The following is a 17366-nucleotide window of genomic DNA, read 5'->3' as shown; positions in this document are numbered from 1 at the left end:
ATAATAACACAAATAAGAACAATAACACACGGTCCTTGGTGCCCCAGTGTATGCTGGGAAATGGACTTCCTCTAGCCACTCCCATTTCACCTGGCAGTATTTATAGCACATTAGTACTTAATATACTTAAACTTAATATGCTGAAAGTTTATACTTGTATTGTATTTATAATGTATTAAAAATACAATCTACAAATATATTTACTTAAAATATGCTAAGAGTGCATTTAAAAAACACAATCTACAAATATATTTTTAATTATTATATTAAAGTACATCTTACAATAAATGCATGTTCAGGAGAACTTGCTATGAATATATTGCTAATGGACTTAAAATATAATAATCACGAATGTATTTTTAATTATTATAATTAAAGTACATCTTACAATAAATGCATGTTCAGGAGAACTTGCTATGAATATATTGATAAAGTGCTTAAAATATAATAATCACAAATGTATTTTTAATTATTATATTAAAGTACATCTTACAATAAATGCATGTTCAGGAGAACTTGCTATGAATATATTGCTAATGGACTTAAAATATAATAATCACCAATATATTTTTAATTATTATAATTAAAGTACATCTTACAATAAATGCATGTTCAGGAGAACTTGTTGTGAATATATTGATAAAGTACTTAAAATATAATCATCACAAATGTATTTGTGATTATATGTATTTAAGTTAGACAAAAGTAAACATAAAATGAATGCACTCATGAAAAGCATATTTTCATACTATTTGAAATATATTTCTCATTTAGTACACTTTAGTACACAAATGTGCTAAATCACAAATTAATTTATGTTCACTTATATTATATTTAGCAAAAATGTACTATTAATATGATTAGAGACACTACAAGTATACATTTAACATACTTTATATGCTAAAAGTGTACTTAAGTATGGAATAAATATATTTATTTTTCGCCTGGGTAGTGACCCTCAAAAAATATATTTTCTTTATTGGGGATGTATTTTGAAAATGTTTTGAAATATCTCATCATTGAAAACAAAAAGTAGGAAACGTCAGATTGGGGTCCTGACCCTTCCCTAGTTTCTGTGTGGTATAAATCTCAAGTCATGACACATCCGAGATACTGGTTGATTGCTTTCTTAGCCTTTAATGACCGCAATTGGTCGAAGTTTCACAGCTTTCTTGCTAATTCCAACATCATGGCACGTGTCAACAACATCTTCCACATTTTTATATGCTTCTGGAGCCTCCTCCATGACCAGTTTGGGTGAAGCCACTCTGATGGCAATGCCCTTGTCTGCCATGCTGTTTAGAACGGCCTGGTAGTCCAAGTTTTGACGAGATTTAGACCGAGACAAAGCACGGCCCGCGCCATGGCATGTGGTGCCAAAGGTTTCTGCCATGCCCTGCTCTGTTCCAGTCAAGACGTAGCTACTAGTACCCATGGTTCCTCCAATCAAGACAGGTTGACCTGTCAGCTGGTAGTCCGCAGAGATGAGCGGGTGGTGTGGAGGGAAGGCTCGAGTGGCACCCTTGCGGTGCACGAGCAGTGTCCTCTGCTTGCCATCCACAATGTGCTCCTCCACCTTGGCGATGTTGTGAGACACATCGTAGATGACGTGCATGTCCAGGTCACGGGGCGTGGTGTTAAACACTTTGGAGAACGCCTTCCTGGCGAGGAAGGTCATGGAGGAACGGTTGACCCAGGCATAGTTTGCGGCGGCGGCCATAGCCTTCAGATAGTCTTGGCCCTCCTCGGACGTGATGCGAGCACAGGCCAACTGACGGTCGTTCACAACGATCTTGTCCCTCTTCATTGCCCTCTCCATGGCAGCGAGGGCATCAGTGGCCACCTGGTGTCCCAGTCCTCTGCTGCCACTGTGGATCATGACACACACCTGGCCCTTGCGGTCGATGCCCATCTGCTTAGCGGCGTAGTCGTCATAGATCTCGTCCACCACCTGGATCTCTGCGTAGTGGTTCCCCGCCCCTAACGTGCCCAGCTGAGGTAGCCCTCTCTTCTTGGCTTTGGAGGACACCTTGCTGGGGTCGGCCTGCCGCATCCTGCCGTACTCCTCGCAGTGCTCCTTGTCCTCGGCCCACGAGTAGCCTTCCCTCTGGGACCAGTCCATCCCCATCTCCAGGGCCTCCTCCAAGTCCTTGGCGTTCATGGGGATGACTCCTTTGGTGCCCACTCCGACAGGGATGTGGTCGAACAGGGCCTGGGCCAGCTGCTCTTTCACGGGCTGAACATCTCCCTCGTCCAGGTTGGTTCTCAGCAGTCGCACACCACAGTTGATATCAAAACCCACGCCACCTGGAGACACCACAGCATTGGGGTCACTCATGTCAAAGGCTGCCACGTTTCCAATGGCAAATCCATATCCCGAGTGGATGTCCGGGAGACCGATGGATCTATGAACTATTCCAGGCAGAGCTGCAACATTCGCAATTTGTTTCAGGGCTGGGAGGAATCCACCGAAACCACCTCCTTGGCAAGCATTCTGTAGCTCCTCAAACGTCAATTTCTCAAGTGGCTCATTGACATAGAATATTCCTTCAACCTGCATGTTTGGAACAAAGCCCTTTTTGATACGCCAGCAGTTCATGCCAATCTTATCCAAGTATTGCAACTCAGCATTGTAGGTTCGACTCATTGTCCTTGTTCGTAAAAGCTGAAAATGTAATGTAGATCAGAGCAAAGTAATTGTGTGTGTAGCTATTCTGGTTGTTTTTCCATTTATATACTGTAAGCGTGATGACGTATTGCTGATATTCAGCATCATGCTGATGTCAGCAATGGCCCAGTGCTGATGTCACTGGGCCAAACTCCATGGCGGGAATTTCATTTGGGGGATTTTTGTTCTTTATCGGTTCAAGTAAACTCAGCAACAAAAGTTTGGAAACTTAACTTTGGTCCATTATGTCTCCACTTTAATAATACCAATTGGTATTGTATTTGATATAATTTTAATCGTTGATTAGTCATCTTTAAAACGAGGTATAGATTGTAAGGATCGGGTGTTGAATGAGCAACACAGCTGCTCGACCCATGTATCCCTAGTTTTATTTTTTCATAAAACAAGATTGTGTCCAAATAACGGCTTTGTGGATCTCAGACTTCATGTGGCCAGTCTATGACACCAGTCATCTATGAGGTATGAGTCCATATTATTGTCCATATATGGGCATGGAAGGGACAAGGACTGACAGATCTCCATATATGGGCATGGAAGGGACAAGGACTGACAGATCTCCATATATGGGAATGGAAGGGACAAGGACTGACAGATCTCCATATATGGGCATAAAGGGGACAAGGACTGACAGATCTCCATATATGGGCATAAAGGGGACAAGGACTGACAGATCTCCATATATGGGCATAAAGGGGACAAGGACTGACAGATCTCCATATATGGGCATAAAGGGGACAGGACTGACAGAGATCTCCATATATGGGTGTAAAGTTGCCCGAGGGCCTTAAGGCTCCAAAAAGAGTCAGCGATGCTTTTTGGTGGATTTTATTGCTCCAAAACTCCAGCTCCAGTGCAGATATTCACAACGGAAAAATCAAACAGCAAAAATAATACTGGCCAAAATACAAAACAAAGAACTAAAAAATACTTAACGCACAACATAGGAAAAATGAAAAATAACAAACTGCACTAGGCTATGCCCATGACATGGGCCCTAGCAGCTCTCTCACAGGTGTGTCAGCATGATGCCTGCCCGAGCCTATAACTGACTAGCTCTGCCTGCAGTCTCCCCTTTATAGGAGAGGATCCTACCACCAACAGAGAAGCAATTAAATATACACAGCTGATCTACAAGCTGAACCTGAATAAGTAACCCCATACCTAGATGTTCTATTTTAGATTATACATCATATGGGGTTACATTCATTTCCCCAGATAATAGACATACTTTGATACTTGACATTGTGGAACACCCCTACTCCTCAACAGTACTTGGCACCTTCCCCCCTTCTTAAAGTGACAGCACTGGAGAGGCCATACAAATACTGAGGTTACAATAAACACACAGGTTAATAAACTGACTGTTTTCCCTGTGTGTATCATTTCATTTGTACATCCTGTAAATGCATACATCAACAGTATTGACATTATATGATAGGACCTGTCTGCCCCACTACCCACAGTCTGTGTGGTGTGTGCGTGCGTGCAATGTCCTTAATCAGTGTGTGTGTGTGTGTGTGTGTGTGTGTGTGTGTGTGTGTGTGTGTGTGTGTGTGTGTGTGTGTGTGTGTATAGGGCAGGGGCTGCCCCGTGACAATGGGCATAAAGGGGACAAGGACTGACAGAGATCTCCATGTATGGGCATAAAGGGGACTGACAGATACAGAGATCTCCATATATGGGGACCAATAGAGATGAACCTCTCATAGTATAGAAATGTGACTACCCCTTTCAGAACCACAACATAAAAATCACACCTGTGTGAAGTGAGGGGCGCTCTTGTCATCATACGGCAACTCATCATACATCATCTCATTCTGGCCAATCACAATTTGCATCAGACTGTGTAGTGTGTAGATAATTTGGAGACCACCGATTGAGTCATTCAGAATTAAAATCGCCCAATTTAATTTCTGTGAAGAGATGGCTTTGGTTGGCCAGATAGGGTTTCTCATTTATGCCTCAATCTGGTAAATTATTTGAATGTCTTTGTAGTGGAATTAACCTTTAAATAACCCTCTCCAGCATCTGCTTCCTCCATGTGGATTAGCAGTGTAGAACCGCTGACCCCAATCTACAGTGTGCACCATTTGCTACAGAATGCGAAGAAAGAGCTTGAGTATGGCATATTCTTCTGTTAGCGTATGCACCTTGCAGATGTAACAGGCCTGTGCACACGCACGCATGCACACACACACACACACACACACACACACACAAAGCAAAGTTGTTTACCCAGGGAAGTGGACTAAGCCAAGGACTTGTTTACAGCCACACCCTGCGCATAGAACATTTCACGGTAGGGGTTCAATGCCTTGCTCAAGGGCACTTCAGCGGTGGTAATTTTAACGTGCCGGTCCGGGGATGCGAACTGGCGACCTTCAGGTATCAAGACCGCTCCGCAAACCGTTCGGCCACACACACACACACACAAAGACACAAGTTAGCAATCTCATGTTCATACCGTATTTGGATCGCAACAATCTCAAAGCAAAATGAGAACTCAAATTACTTCTAAATTGTACTGAGTATAGGCAACTAGTCATAAATTAAGCCTGGCCTGGCGAATTTGTCTTTCCACTGTGGCTTTTCTTTGTCATGTCTTATAGTGACCTGTGTGAGTGACAGTGTGAGTGACCTGTCCTTTGGAGCGATGTTCTGTAACATGTCGTGACTGACTGACATCAGAGGGTTAAACACACCTGCCTCTGCCCCCAAGAGAGGACAGAATGGGATGTGTGTTATGTGTGTGTTTGTGTCAATATGCAATTCATATTGTCTGTGTGGAAGTCATACTGTAGATGTACTGTGTGTGTGTGTGCGTGCGTGCGTGCGTGCGTGAGTGCGTGACTGCATGACTGCTGTTCAGAGCGACAGGGAGGAGGGGGCTTTTGTGGGGGGGGTGATGTCACCTTGCCGTCCACTCAGTCAGGCTTCCTGTTGTCATGACAGGTGAACAAGGACATGTACTGTACTGTACTGTATACTAAAGGTCAGGACATACAGTAAAGGACATACTGTAGGTGGACTAGGTTCAAAATGACACGCAAATGCATCTGTAAAGCCTCGCTACAGTGTTGCATCAGTCTGAAGTGCATTTATATACATTATTTTGTATACCCTTACCAGGGCATTTTGATGACAGTCTACTCTTACATATATGACTAAGTCGGGAAGAGTTTAGCATCCTGCCGAAGGATAATGGACAACAGATGTACAACAAGAGTCTTGAGGACGCTGCTGTTAGGAAAATGTGGACAGCATAGAGTTCTAGAGACCGGATAACACCGCTCCCAGCATATCATTTCAATGGAAGTTGCTCAGTGGCGTTTGAAGCCTGCCGGAAGTACCATTATAACTCTATGGTTGGCTCGAGCGCGGTCTCAACTTTGAGGTCACTTTTGACGCACTATTCGTGGCTTCAACGCTGGCCAGCCGCTCGGGGGGCCTGGTGGATAGTCACACTGCAGTACAAGCATGGTACAGGAACCAGGACTTCACATTCAGGGCATTGTTGCGGTGCATTTTAATGATCAATCAATCGATTGTGTCCCAGCTTGGATCAATGGAACTAACGTATACTTCATGTTCCAAAGAGTCATACACACCCATCCCGCTATGGATGGGTAGAGAATGCCTTGATATTCACAAGGACATTTTGGTTTGGTTCGGTTCAGTTCATTGACCTTCAACTTCATTGCTCGTCTCCCATAGTGCAGCCATTTTCAAATATCTATGCGATGACACTGACCCGTACTCATCTTATAATCCTTAGTTACTCATGCCCGTGGAACATTGGACTTGACATTATAATCCTTAGTTACTCATGCCCGTGGAACATTGGACTTGACATTATAATCCTTAGTTACTCATGCCCGTGGAACATTGGACTTGACATTATAATCCTTAGTTACTCATGCCCGTGGAACATTGGACTTGACATTTCGGTGCCGGCACCAAAGGTCACTAAATGTAAAAGGTATCAATCCAGATAGCAACCTGTGCTCTGCTGAAGACCTAGCCATAAACTCTCCAACCAGACAGAAGACACTTTTACTGCAGATCAGAGACAGTACAGGGAACTAGGGGACTGTACTGTTGGAGAGAAGACAGAGAGACAAACGCCCATAAAAGAGGGAGTGTGTGTGTGTGTGTGTGTGTGTGTGTGTGTGTAAGCCTGTGTGTGTGTGTGTGTGTGTGTGTGTGTGTGTGTGTGTGTGTGTGTGTGTGTGTGTGTGTGTGTGTGTGTGTGTGTGTGTGTGTGTGTGTGTGTGTGTGTGTGTGTGCGTGTGTGTGTGTGTGTGTGTGCATGCATGCGTGCGTGCGTCTGTGTGCTCGTGCAGCATACAGTATGGGTGCGTGTGCCGCATATGTGTGCGTGCGTGAGTGTGTGTGTGTGTTGATAACACAAGGATGCATGTTTCTTGCTGTTGGAGGCACAACCAATGACTGTGGAGAGTACTGATCTCCCAAGCCACATCAATAGATCTCTACACTGCAACAGAGAAACATCTGCCTCAGTGTTAACATTATCAGACACACACAGAGAGGGAGAGAGAGAGAGGCCAAGGAAAAGGAGTACAAAATAAGCAACCTAAAAGGAATGAATCGAGATAGACGAATAAGGAAAAAGGAGACTATTTAACTAGGTATAGGCTATAGAAGGTTAAGAGAGAAAAATAACTACCGGTAAACACAGATAAAAGGAAGGGGCACGGATTGAATGTCTAAAAATGTTGATTATTCATATTTTGATGCCAATGCAATATTATCTTTCCACTGTCATGCCAACAAAGCATTTTGTGCTGAATTGAAATAAGAGAAAAGATTAAGAGAGAGATAGAGAGAGAGAGAGAGAGAGAGAGAGAGAGAGAGAGAGAGAGCGAGAGTGGGGGAGACAGAGAGAGAGAGTGAGGGAGAGATAGAATCAGAGAAAGCATTATGTGGGTGTGTGCTCAAAATTGAACTTGTGATGACACACTATTATGCTGCCAGAGGCTTTCTGTCCGTGTGTGTGTGACTGTGTGACTGTGTGTGTGTGTGTGCGTGCGTGTGTGCGTGCGTTTCTTCATGGGTTTTATACATAAAGCAATTATTTTGGTGCAGTAACGACTTTTTCTGTGAACATTTAAGTACAATGAGTTTTACATTACATTACATTAAATCACATCTGCACTGCAGTCCACTTCTTGTCTGTCACATCACATGCAAAAGCAGAGACGTTTCTGTGGCTTCCAAGGTGGGGGGGGGACTTTTTTTCACCGGCCACTTGCACGCACAGACAGCACAGAAAACCATCCAATGATAGAACCTCAGAATTTTCGATTCATTATTAACTGTTAAGTTTAATTGATTAATTTAACAGCGATTAATCGATTGTATGCAGGCTTAGCGATCATTTTATGATATTCTGTACCCGCAAAAAACTAAAACCAGATCTCCAGAAGATTGTTTTTGTAAACAACTAAAGATAAAATGACTTGTCTTTTCAGTTCTACTGAATCCCTTCTCCACTAGTCCCTCCTTATAACATTTGAGTTTTTATTTAGTTTTTCTCAATGAAATAAGGTAGTCGACGGCCATTTTTCGTCATAGTTTTAGTCGACAGAATCAACACTGAGATGTATTATATATCCTATGGATATATTTATAATTAATACCTGTATTTTCTCTGGGCGTCTCCTAAAAGCTGTATCCAGTGGTTATCATTTGTCTGAAGTCCAAAATCTCTTTCTCATTGAACTTTCAACATTGTACTGTATTAGGCCTTTGAATGAGCCATTACAATATCATACATTTTCTTATGCCTTAGGTTTTGCAATGACTATTATAATGAGTAGTTCTACTCAATGATAATTGAGTAGAACTACTGTAATAGAGTGCCGTATTTGTAAGTATCTATAAAAGTGTGAATTTGGAAGATGATACTGTAACTATCTGGAAGGACATCAATAAATCATAATCATTGAGATTTGCAATCTTATATGCCCTTGTGCAATCTGCACCCATTTCTTTTATTTGAAATCCTGGCATAAATGTTTTAGATATTATTGGTTTCACGGTGTGAATCAATAAGGTAGGACCCAAGTGCAGAACAGGGAGGCGCAGAGGCAGAGAAGTCTAAATGCTAGAGGGTTTATTCCAAAATCCAAAATCACACTTAACATAGACCATACACCAATGATCTGACAAAGGAAATGAAAAACCAGGGGAGTATAAATACACAAAGACACAGGTGAACTCAACAGATAATCAACACAATGATTGACTAAAAGACTAACAAGACTAGAAAAAGTGCCCTTCCGGGCACAGGTCTCCACCAGGTTATCCACAGATCCGTGCAGTTAGAGGTAAAAACACTTTTCGGCCAGTTATAGCGCCACCTTGAGGCTGAGTTGAAATTGTTCATGTGGCATTTCGTCCTCGGCCTAGTGGGAATGTGGGTGCACAATTTCACGGAAATCACGCGATGTGTTCATGATTTGCAGCATTTCGTTTGAAACTGAGCACTCCTGTGAACTTTGGAAGCCAATGTTAACCAATCAGGATGGAGTGTGATAAATCTGAAAGACCCGTTTTGTTGAATGGCTCTAGAGAGACTGTGTACCAATTTGCGTGATGTTTGGACAAAATCTGTAGGTGTACTGTGCAAAAACTTGTTTTGCACAAAGCGGCCTCTTGGTGGCGCTATAACAGGCCGTTGTGGAAAGTTTGGGGCAGAGGTTCATCGTTGGCATCCAGGGAGTGTGTGTGCAAAATTTGGCATCGACCGGGTTAACGGTGAAGTTTTTGCACAAAGCGGCCTCTTGGTGGCGCTATAACAGGCCGTTCTGGAAAGTTTGGGGCAGAGGTTCATCGTTGGCATCCAGGGAGTGTGTGTGCAAAATTTGGCATCGACCGGGTTAACGGTGGCCGAGATTAGCCTGTCACGGACACACGGACGGACGGACGGACGGACGGACACACAAACGGACGGACGGAGTGCAAAACATACTCTCCCCACATGCCTTCGGCCTGGTGGAGACAACAAGGTGGAAACACTTGGGTAATCAGGGTAGTGGTGAGACAACACAGGTAACAAAAGCAACAGAGGAAACCAAGGGACCAAAAATACTACAAAACAAAAGCACAACAGAAAACGTCACGTATCGTGACAATTGGAGTAAAATTAACACTGAGCATATCTGTATAAAATCTCTGTATGAAAGTGGCCTGTATGTGTGTGTGTGTGTGTGTGTGTGTGTGTGTGTGTGTGTGTGTGTGTGTGTGTGTGTGTTTTCATGGTAGTTAACTAGGCCAACAGCTGCTCTCTGGCAGCTGATTTCCATGCTGCTTTGAAGCTCTTTTCTGACATTATTTCAAAACAGGGCATTTTACATATGAATGGACCTCATATTCACCTGGATACGATGGACCGACACACATCACGCTCACCTTCCCGTGTCTGATTTATGTGTTATGTATATTCAACTTCGGCCTCTTTGTGTGTGTGCGTGTGTGTGTGTGTGTGCGTGTGTGTGTGTGTGTGTGTGTGTGTGTGTGTGTGTGTGTGTGTGTGTGTGTGTGTGTGTGTGTGTGCGTGTGTGTGTGTGTGTGTGTGTGTGTGTGTGTGTGTGTGTGTGTGTGTGTGTGTGTGTGTGTGTGTGTGTGTGTGTGTGTGTGTGTGTGCGTGTGTGTGTGTGTGTGTGTGTGTGTGTGTGTGTGTGTGTGTGTGTGTGTGCGTTTGCGTGTGTCTCTCTCTGTGTTCACTAGCTGGTGGTCATGGGCGTGCTGGCACGCTTTCCCCTAAATTGCTATTTTGGTCACACACATTTGGGAAAGCGATAGTGGAGTTTCAAAGCACCCGTAATGCCAAATTAGTTTGGTAAAGAGCGGCGCGCACGGGGCACCGCGCGCCTGCATGGAGCACAAGTGAGACTTCAAGGCAGTAACACAACAGTCTTCCATGGGCTATAGACTGTAAGGCTATGAAGCAATATAGCACTAACGGGCAACGGATAAGGGATCTCTTAAAGGCAATGGCACGTGGACTGGTGATTGGTTTAATTATTGCAACACCCAAACCACACCTATGCATAATATAACGGGTAACGGAGGTGTTTTAGGGATTTAGACAGGTAACCAAAATACCAACTTTAGTGGGGGAACACCCCTTCCCCACTGCTAAATCCCAAAACATTTAGAACAATCAGATTTAGAAATATTTAGAAAGATCAGACGAAAATGGAGCCCATAATATCTATGTACATGCATTAAGGTGTGCATCTGTTCATACAGTATGTTCCCGAGTATACACAGATATCGTTTTTGTACTTTCTGCTTGATTGGAGACATTGAGGCATTTGAGGCGTTTTCACACCTGCGTTGTTGAGTCTGGTTGAATTAAGCTCTAATGTGCATTTACCATCTTGGAACGGTTCCTTTAGGCAGGTGTGAAAACAACAATCAAACTAGGGTGCGTGTGTCTTCTTTGCATAATATGAAGGAACAAATTATTTTCCAGTCAGTGTCAGTCAGTCAGTCAGTCAGTCTGTCTGTCTGTCTGTCGGTTGTTTGTCTGGACCGATCAGATGTCTTGTGCATGCTGCCAGTAGGCCATGGAAGTAACTAGAGCCTGTGGTATTCTTGCACTAACCTGACCCCAACCCTCCAATACTTAGCCGCCTCTGCTGTTTAATCACAATGTGATCTTTAATGGGTGAGGAAAGACATGCAGGACGTGAGGCGCATCAACAGGGATTTTGGGATTACATATGTTTTTAAATCTGTCTACTGTAGTTTAGTTGCATAGGAGATGTAGCGTGTGGCTGAGCAGTGAAAGTGTACAGGTGACGGATTACAGACACATAGTATGTTTTATGCGCAGCACACACACACGCACGCACGCACACATGCACGCACGCACACACACACACACACATTGGAGCAGATCACACGGCTGTGGTCGAACAGAGACCTGGATGTTAGTCTTTCTTTCTCTCTCTCTCTCTCTCTGCGACAGGACCTCAGGGATGCAAGCAGATGTGAGATCAGGTCAACACAGGAGAGAGAGTGATGGGAAAGTGAAATACTGCAAGAGATGAAACAGAGATAGGGGAGAAAGAGAGACGGGAGGACAACAGAGATATAGCTAAGAACATGATATACTGTAAAGAAGGTACAGAAGAGAGATGAGATACACTTTATTAATCCCCACAGGGGTAAATTAAGTATTGCATGATTGCATACTTTATTAGCAGGTTTGTTAACAGAACCGGTAGTGTGTCAATGGGTGTGAGCATGAAATTAAATTACAACAGACACTACAAAAAACAATACAAACCATACAAACATGTAATCACACTCACAAGCAAACCTGCACATCACCACACAGGAACTCATTCATATGCAAAACATCAGAACCGTCTGAACTGAGTGGTGCTGTTGGGGTGTGGGACTATTGGTTGTCTATTTATATATTTTTAAGATTTGTTTTGGGGCTTTTTATGCCTTTATTGATAGTGACAGTAGACAGACAAGAAAGGGGGAGAGAGATGGGGAGTGACACATGGGAAATGCCGTTGGGCTTGGGAGTCGAACCCACGGCACGCCGTCCGGCTGGCTTGGCAGTCTAGGTGCCCAGACGGTTGAGCTAACCTATTGGTTGTCTGAGTATTGGTTGTCTGAGTATTGGTTGTCTGAGTATTGGCTGTCTGAGTATTGGCTGTCGGACTATTGGCTGTCACGTTCTTCGGACGTGAAGGAAAGTGACAAGGAGGAAGACTAGGGAGATAAAGTTCCATTTGCACTGGCATGGCCACTGGAGTTGGACTGAATATAATGACCATGACCGCTGGAGTTGGACTGAATATAATGACCATGACCGCTGGAGTTGGACTGAATATAATGACCATGACCGCTGGAGTTGGACTGAATATAATGACCATGACCGCTAGAGTTGGACTGAATATAATGACCATGACCGCTAGAGTTGGACTGAATATAATGACCATGACCGCTGGAGTTGAACTGAATATAATGACCATGACCGCTGGAGTTGGAATTAACACAGTATAATGCAGCTAGGAATTAAGTACTTTGTGAGATATGCAGACTGCAGATTCAGAGCAATGTCAACATATAAGCTAAATCAGCCTACAGCCTATAATAGAATTGACATGGTGTCAAACCTAGCTAGAGTTTATTTGGTTTAAGGAGGCAGAAAGACTACTGTATTTAGACTTTTAGACTATTTAGAGAAAGCATATGAGAGAGAGAGAGAGAGAGAAAGAGAGAGAGATCGAGACTGGCAAGACAGGAAGGCAGGCATACCGTACAGACAATCTATATGGCAACTGTCACAAAAGCTCAGGAAGGAGTGGAAGACAGTTAACAGGAAGTGCTGCCACCCAGATATGGTGTGATTTTAAGTGAGGGATGGGGAGAGAGAGAGAGAGAGAGAGAGGTGGAGTAATATAATCTTTCTGCTGTCTCCTGGATGAGTGGAACAGTGTGTGTGTGTGTGTGTGTGTGTGTGTGTGTGTGTGTGTGTGTGTGTGTGTGTGTGTGTGTGTGTGTGTGTGTGTGTGTGTGTGTGTGTAGTCTTGCACGTGCGAGTGTGGGTGTGAAGCGTGTGTAAACGTGTTTATATCAGGGCTCACCCTGACCATTATGTGCTGGCCTATTGGTGTGTGTGTTTGTGTTGTGTGTGTGTTGGCCTGTGCACCTGCACAGTGCACACACACACACACACACGTACGCACACACGTACGCACGCACGTACGCACACACGTACGCACACACACTCACACACTCACACACCCACGCACTCACGCACTCACACACACACACACACACACACACACACACACACACACACACACACACACACACACACACACACACACTCACACACACACAGTTTTTCCCGGAAACTTATGCTCAAGGCGAAAGCAGGCCGAATTGCTGCACATAAGGATCTTGGAGTTGGGAGCAGCACGGAAAAGGCGGGGCGGAAAAAAAGTTTTGCAACAGTTCTGCTCAATATTATGCAAATTAGACGTGTACTGAGCTGGCTGGACTACAGCCAATCACTACCTAGCAACCGTTTCCGCATTGGGTGAAACTCGACACCACTTCAGGTGGACATGCAGCTTATCTGGACTGCTGCAGTCGAGAATATCCATGACAAGGTCTTCACCTAGAGGTTGCAGGTGAGAAATGAATCACCATAGAGCAAATAATGTGGTCCATGTTGTGACAAAACTGTATAGATTGTGTACAATCAAGCTGTAAAAAATGGACATCGAGCCGGTCTGTTTCTCTTGGCTGCCCGTCAAGCACTGCTGCTGGGGACAGCTGCTGCCTAGAACCATCTGGAGTGGTGTGTGTGTGCGTGGGCAAGTGTGTGTGTGCAAGTGTGTGTGTCACTAAATCCACAATATAGTCCAACAGCACAAAACTATGGTTTAGGTTATTAATACTATCGTGGATCATGTTTGTAGTCTCTTAACGGCAGACATATTACATATTTCGCCATAAGGGGTAGCTGTGAAACAGCGCACAAGACAGAGGTCCTGCACTCCCGCTGTCATTGCAGCAGCCGTCCACAGCAGCAGCGCTTCACGGGTGGCCGACAGAAACAGAGAGGCTTGGTGTCCGACGTCTTACAGCTTGACTGTAGATAAGCTATTCATTTTAGGCACAAAATAGACCACGTATAGTTGCCCAATTCGGATTGATTTTACACCAGCGATCACTCGATTAAATGCGCTATTTCCATACAGCACCGAGTGGTCAGTTCCGTCAGAGGTCTGTAAATCAGAAGTGGGACACACCCACTAAGTGCATCTGCGACATGCCCACAGTGGAGTGGAGCAGGCGTGACGTTCATGCCATGAAACGCACTGTAACCCATTATAGTGCCACAGTTTTTCCAGTTTTTCATGTGTCTATGAGGTGACAGTACCTCATTAGACACCCTGGAGTCGTTGTTATGTGCAATCGTGTATTAACTTTGTATTTAGGGTTTCTTCCTGCAGGCTGAACCCTTGACAGTCAAACGGGCCAATGAAATAAACCATAGTAGTGACATCACACTATCAGCCCCTCCCCTAACCAATCTCCCTTTATCATACAACTACAGCTACAACCACCCACCAAGCAAACCAGGCGTATGTGGGCATGCCCACATAAAAGCATGATTTTAACAAATACTGCACACTTTTTGGAAAAAGGTGTAGCTAATCAGTGCTGCTGCACTTAATGGTACACCTCAGTAATGGTCGCACCCAGGCAAGCCTCTGTGAATTTGTCTATACTGACAACCGGTATCTCTGAATCAGATTTATATTGAACTGTGGAGTCCTGCAGTAACTGTTATTTTGATGCCCGATCATCTGTATTGATCATGTCTATTGATTTTGTCTGTGTGATTCCTTTCACAGCACTGATATCGGCAGGGTGCTGTACCCACCCATGTAGGAGTGTAAACCATTGGGACAGGTGAGTTCATGCGCACGCACACACACACACACACACATTATTTATACTTAATTGTAAAATAATCTGATATTTATAATATATTTAGAACATATCACAATAGTCTAATATCATGATATGGATATAATATTGATACTGGGATGTCCTGATCACATTTCTTGGCTCCCGATCTGATTCCGATCATTTGAAAATGATCGATTTCCGATCGATCACCCGATCCGATCGGGACAACCCTATTTGTAATCCATTCTGACAGTCGGAATCACAGAATTATTTCGTAAATTACAAGTGAAAATGTACTATGTGTCAGAGAGCCAAGATGGTTGAATGTTTCTGACATTTTAGAGGATTTTATGGACAGCGCAAAGTTAACAATGTCACATTATAATAACATTAGGGCTGTCAAAGTTAACGCACTATTAACTAGTTAACTCACAATCCTTTTAATGGCACTAATTTTTTTAATGCACGATTAACGCACTGTGAAGTTTGACAGAATGGTTGAGAGACGCATGCATGTGAATGCAGGCAGTCAGTGAGCCCTCTCTCTCCCCCTCTCTCTCTCCCAGTGAGTCTACACAATTAGAAAACTTAGAAAAAATGTTATTTTGATCAACATGGCCTGTTATCTCTCGTAATGGTACCATTGGCCAACATCAATACAGTTCTTTAGTTTGGGTCTGGAAGGCTAAATCTCATCAAATGGTGGTCCGTGTCTCAAATGCAGAATAAATAATGAGCCTTGATATGAAAAATCTTGAAAACCACTGATTTAAGGTATATTTAGAACGTATACAAAATATGCGATTAATTTGCGATTAATCACAGTTAACTATGGACAATCATGCGATTAATCGAGTTAAATATTTTAATCGATTGACAGCCCTAAATAACATGAATATGTTTTGTAAGTTAGTGTGCAATGTATTTATGATTTGTGTAGGGTGGGGGTGGCTGGGGTCACGACCTCAGTCTCTGCTGTGGCCTGTAGGCTGACTGATGCATGATGGGAGCAGGACATTCATATTTAATGATAGCAAGTCGTTAATGGGAAAATAAATCAGCTGCAGGACCTGGAGAGGAGGGTCCTCAACTCCTCATTCTGCTGAGCAAACACTCCATGCGCGCGCGCACACGTACGCACGCACGCACACACACAGAGAGAGTGACATGGCTGTATTGTTCTTGTCTTTCAGCTATGATGCCTCCTGACCACAACAGGCCTCCTGATCACATGCTGCACAGTACACACACACACACACACACACACACACACACACACACACTCAGAGAGACCATCCCGTCAGAGAGATCCCCACCCCAGAGACACAACACACACCAAGAGCGAGCACAGCCCTCGGAGAGAGCATTCATCAGTGAGAGAGCACACACCCTCAGAGAGAGCATCAGCGGTGGACACAGTACTAACTCAGTACTAACTCAGTACTAACACAGTACTAACACAGTACTAACACAGTACTAACTCAGTACTAACACAGTACTAACTCAGTACTAACACAGTACTAACACAGTACTAACTCAGTACTAACTCAAGCATAGATACTCATGGTCAAATATTACTCAACGAGAGAACATTCCTCTGTCAGATGATGTGTGCTTGAGTTAAAGTACTGGAGTACTTGATTTGAAAAAGCAAGTGCTCTAAGTATTCAAAAGTACATGCTTTAAAAATATAGCTACATAAAAATGACAAATTACAAAGTACATTTTGTTTTTTATTATCAATGCATTGCTGACTGCATTATATAAGACTTTCCAGAAATGTTGTATTCAAATGTTGAAAACAACAGATCTACAAGCTCACAATACGTCCCAAGCTTGACAAATCTGTTTTTTATTCACTGCTTGAAATAGTGGTTAATTCATAATGTACTCCCCCCCTTCCTAGAAATAGTAGTAGAGTCCAAAGTACAATATGTGTCTTTGAAATATAGTGGAGTGAAAGTCTCAAGTATCCAAAAAATGTACTTTGTTACTGTCCACCACTGGAGACCCTACTGCCCAAGAGGGACCATACACCCTGCCCCCCCCCCCCCCCCCCCTCATGCACACGCACGCACATGCACACGCACGCACACACCCACCCGCACGCACGCGCGCGCACACACACACACACACACACACACGCACACACACACACACACACACACACACACACACACACACACACACACAC

General features: G+C 43.7%; 1 protein-coding gene across 1 annotated transcript in view; it reads left to right on the top strand.

Moving 5' to 3' along the window:
• The window catches only part of ccdc85a (coiled-coil domain containing 85A), a 42365-nt gene extending 25378 nt beyond the window's left edge, over nucleotides 1-16987 (top strand). Inside the window, exons 3-4 of the mRNA XM_083775279.1 lie at nucleotides 15115-15172; nucleotides 16366-16987. Coding sequence (XP_083631405.1) covers nucleotides 15115-15172; nucleotides 16366-16381 — 74 coding nt within the window. The 3' untranslated portion in view covers nucleotides 16382-16987. The remainder of the gene's footprint in view (nucleotides 1-15114; nucleotides 15173-16365) is intronic.
• Nucleotides 16988-17366: the final 379 nt, after the last annotated feature.

The sequence above is a fragment of the Protomyctophum parallelum genome, assembly GCF_964188405.1.
Source record: "Protomyctophum parallelum genome assembly, chromosome: 10".
Classification (NCBI taxonomy): Eukaryota; Metazoa; Chordata; class Actinopteri; order Myctophiformes; family Myctophidae; genus Protomyctophum; species Protomyctophum parallelum.
This window is presented reverse-complemented; position numbering and strand designations above follow the sequence as displayed.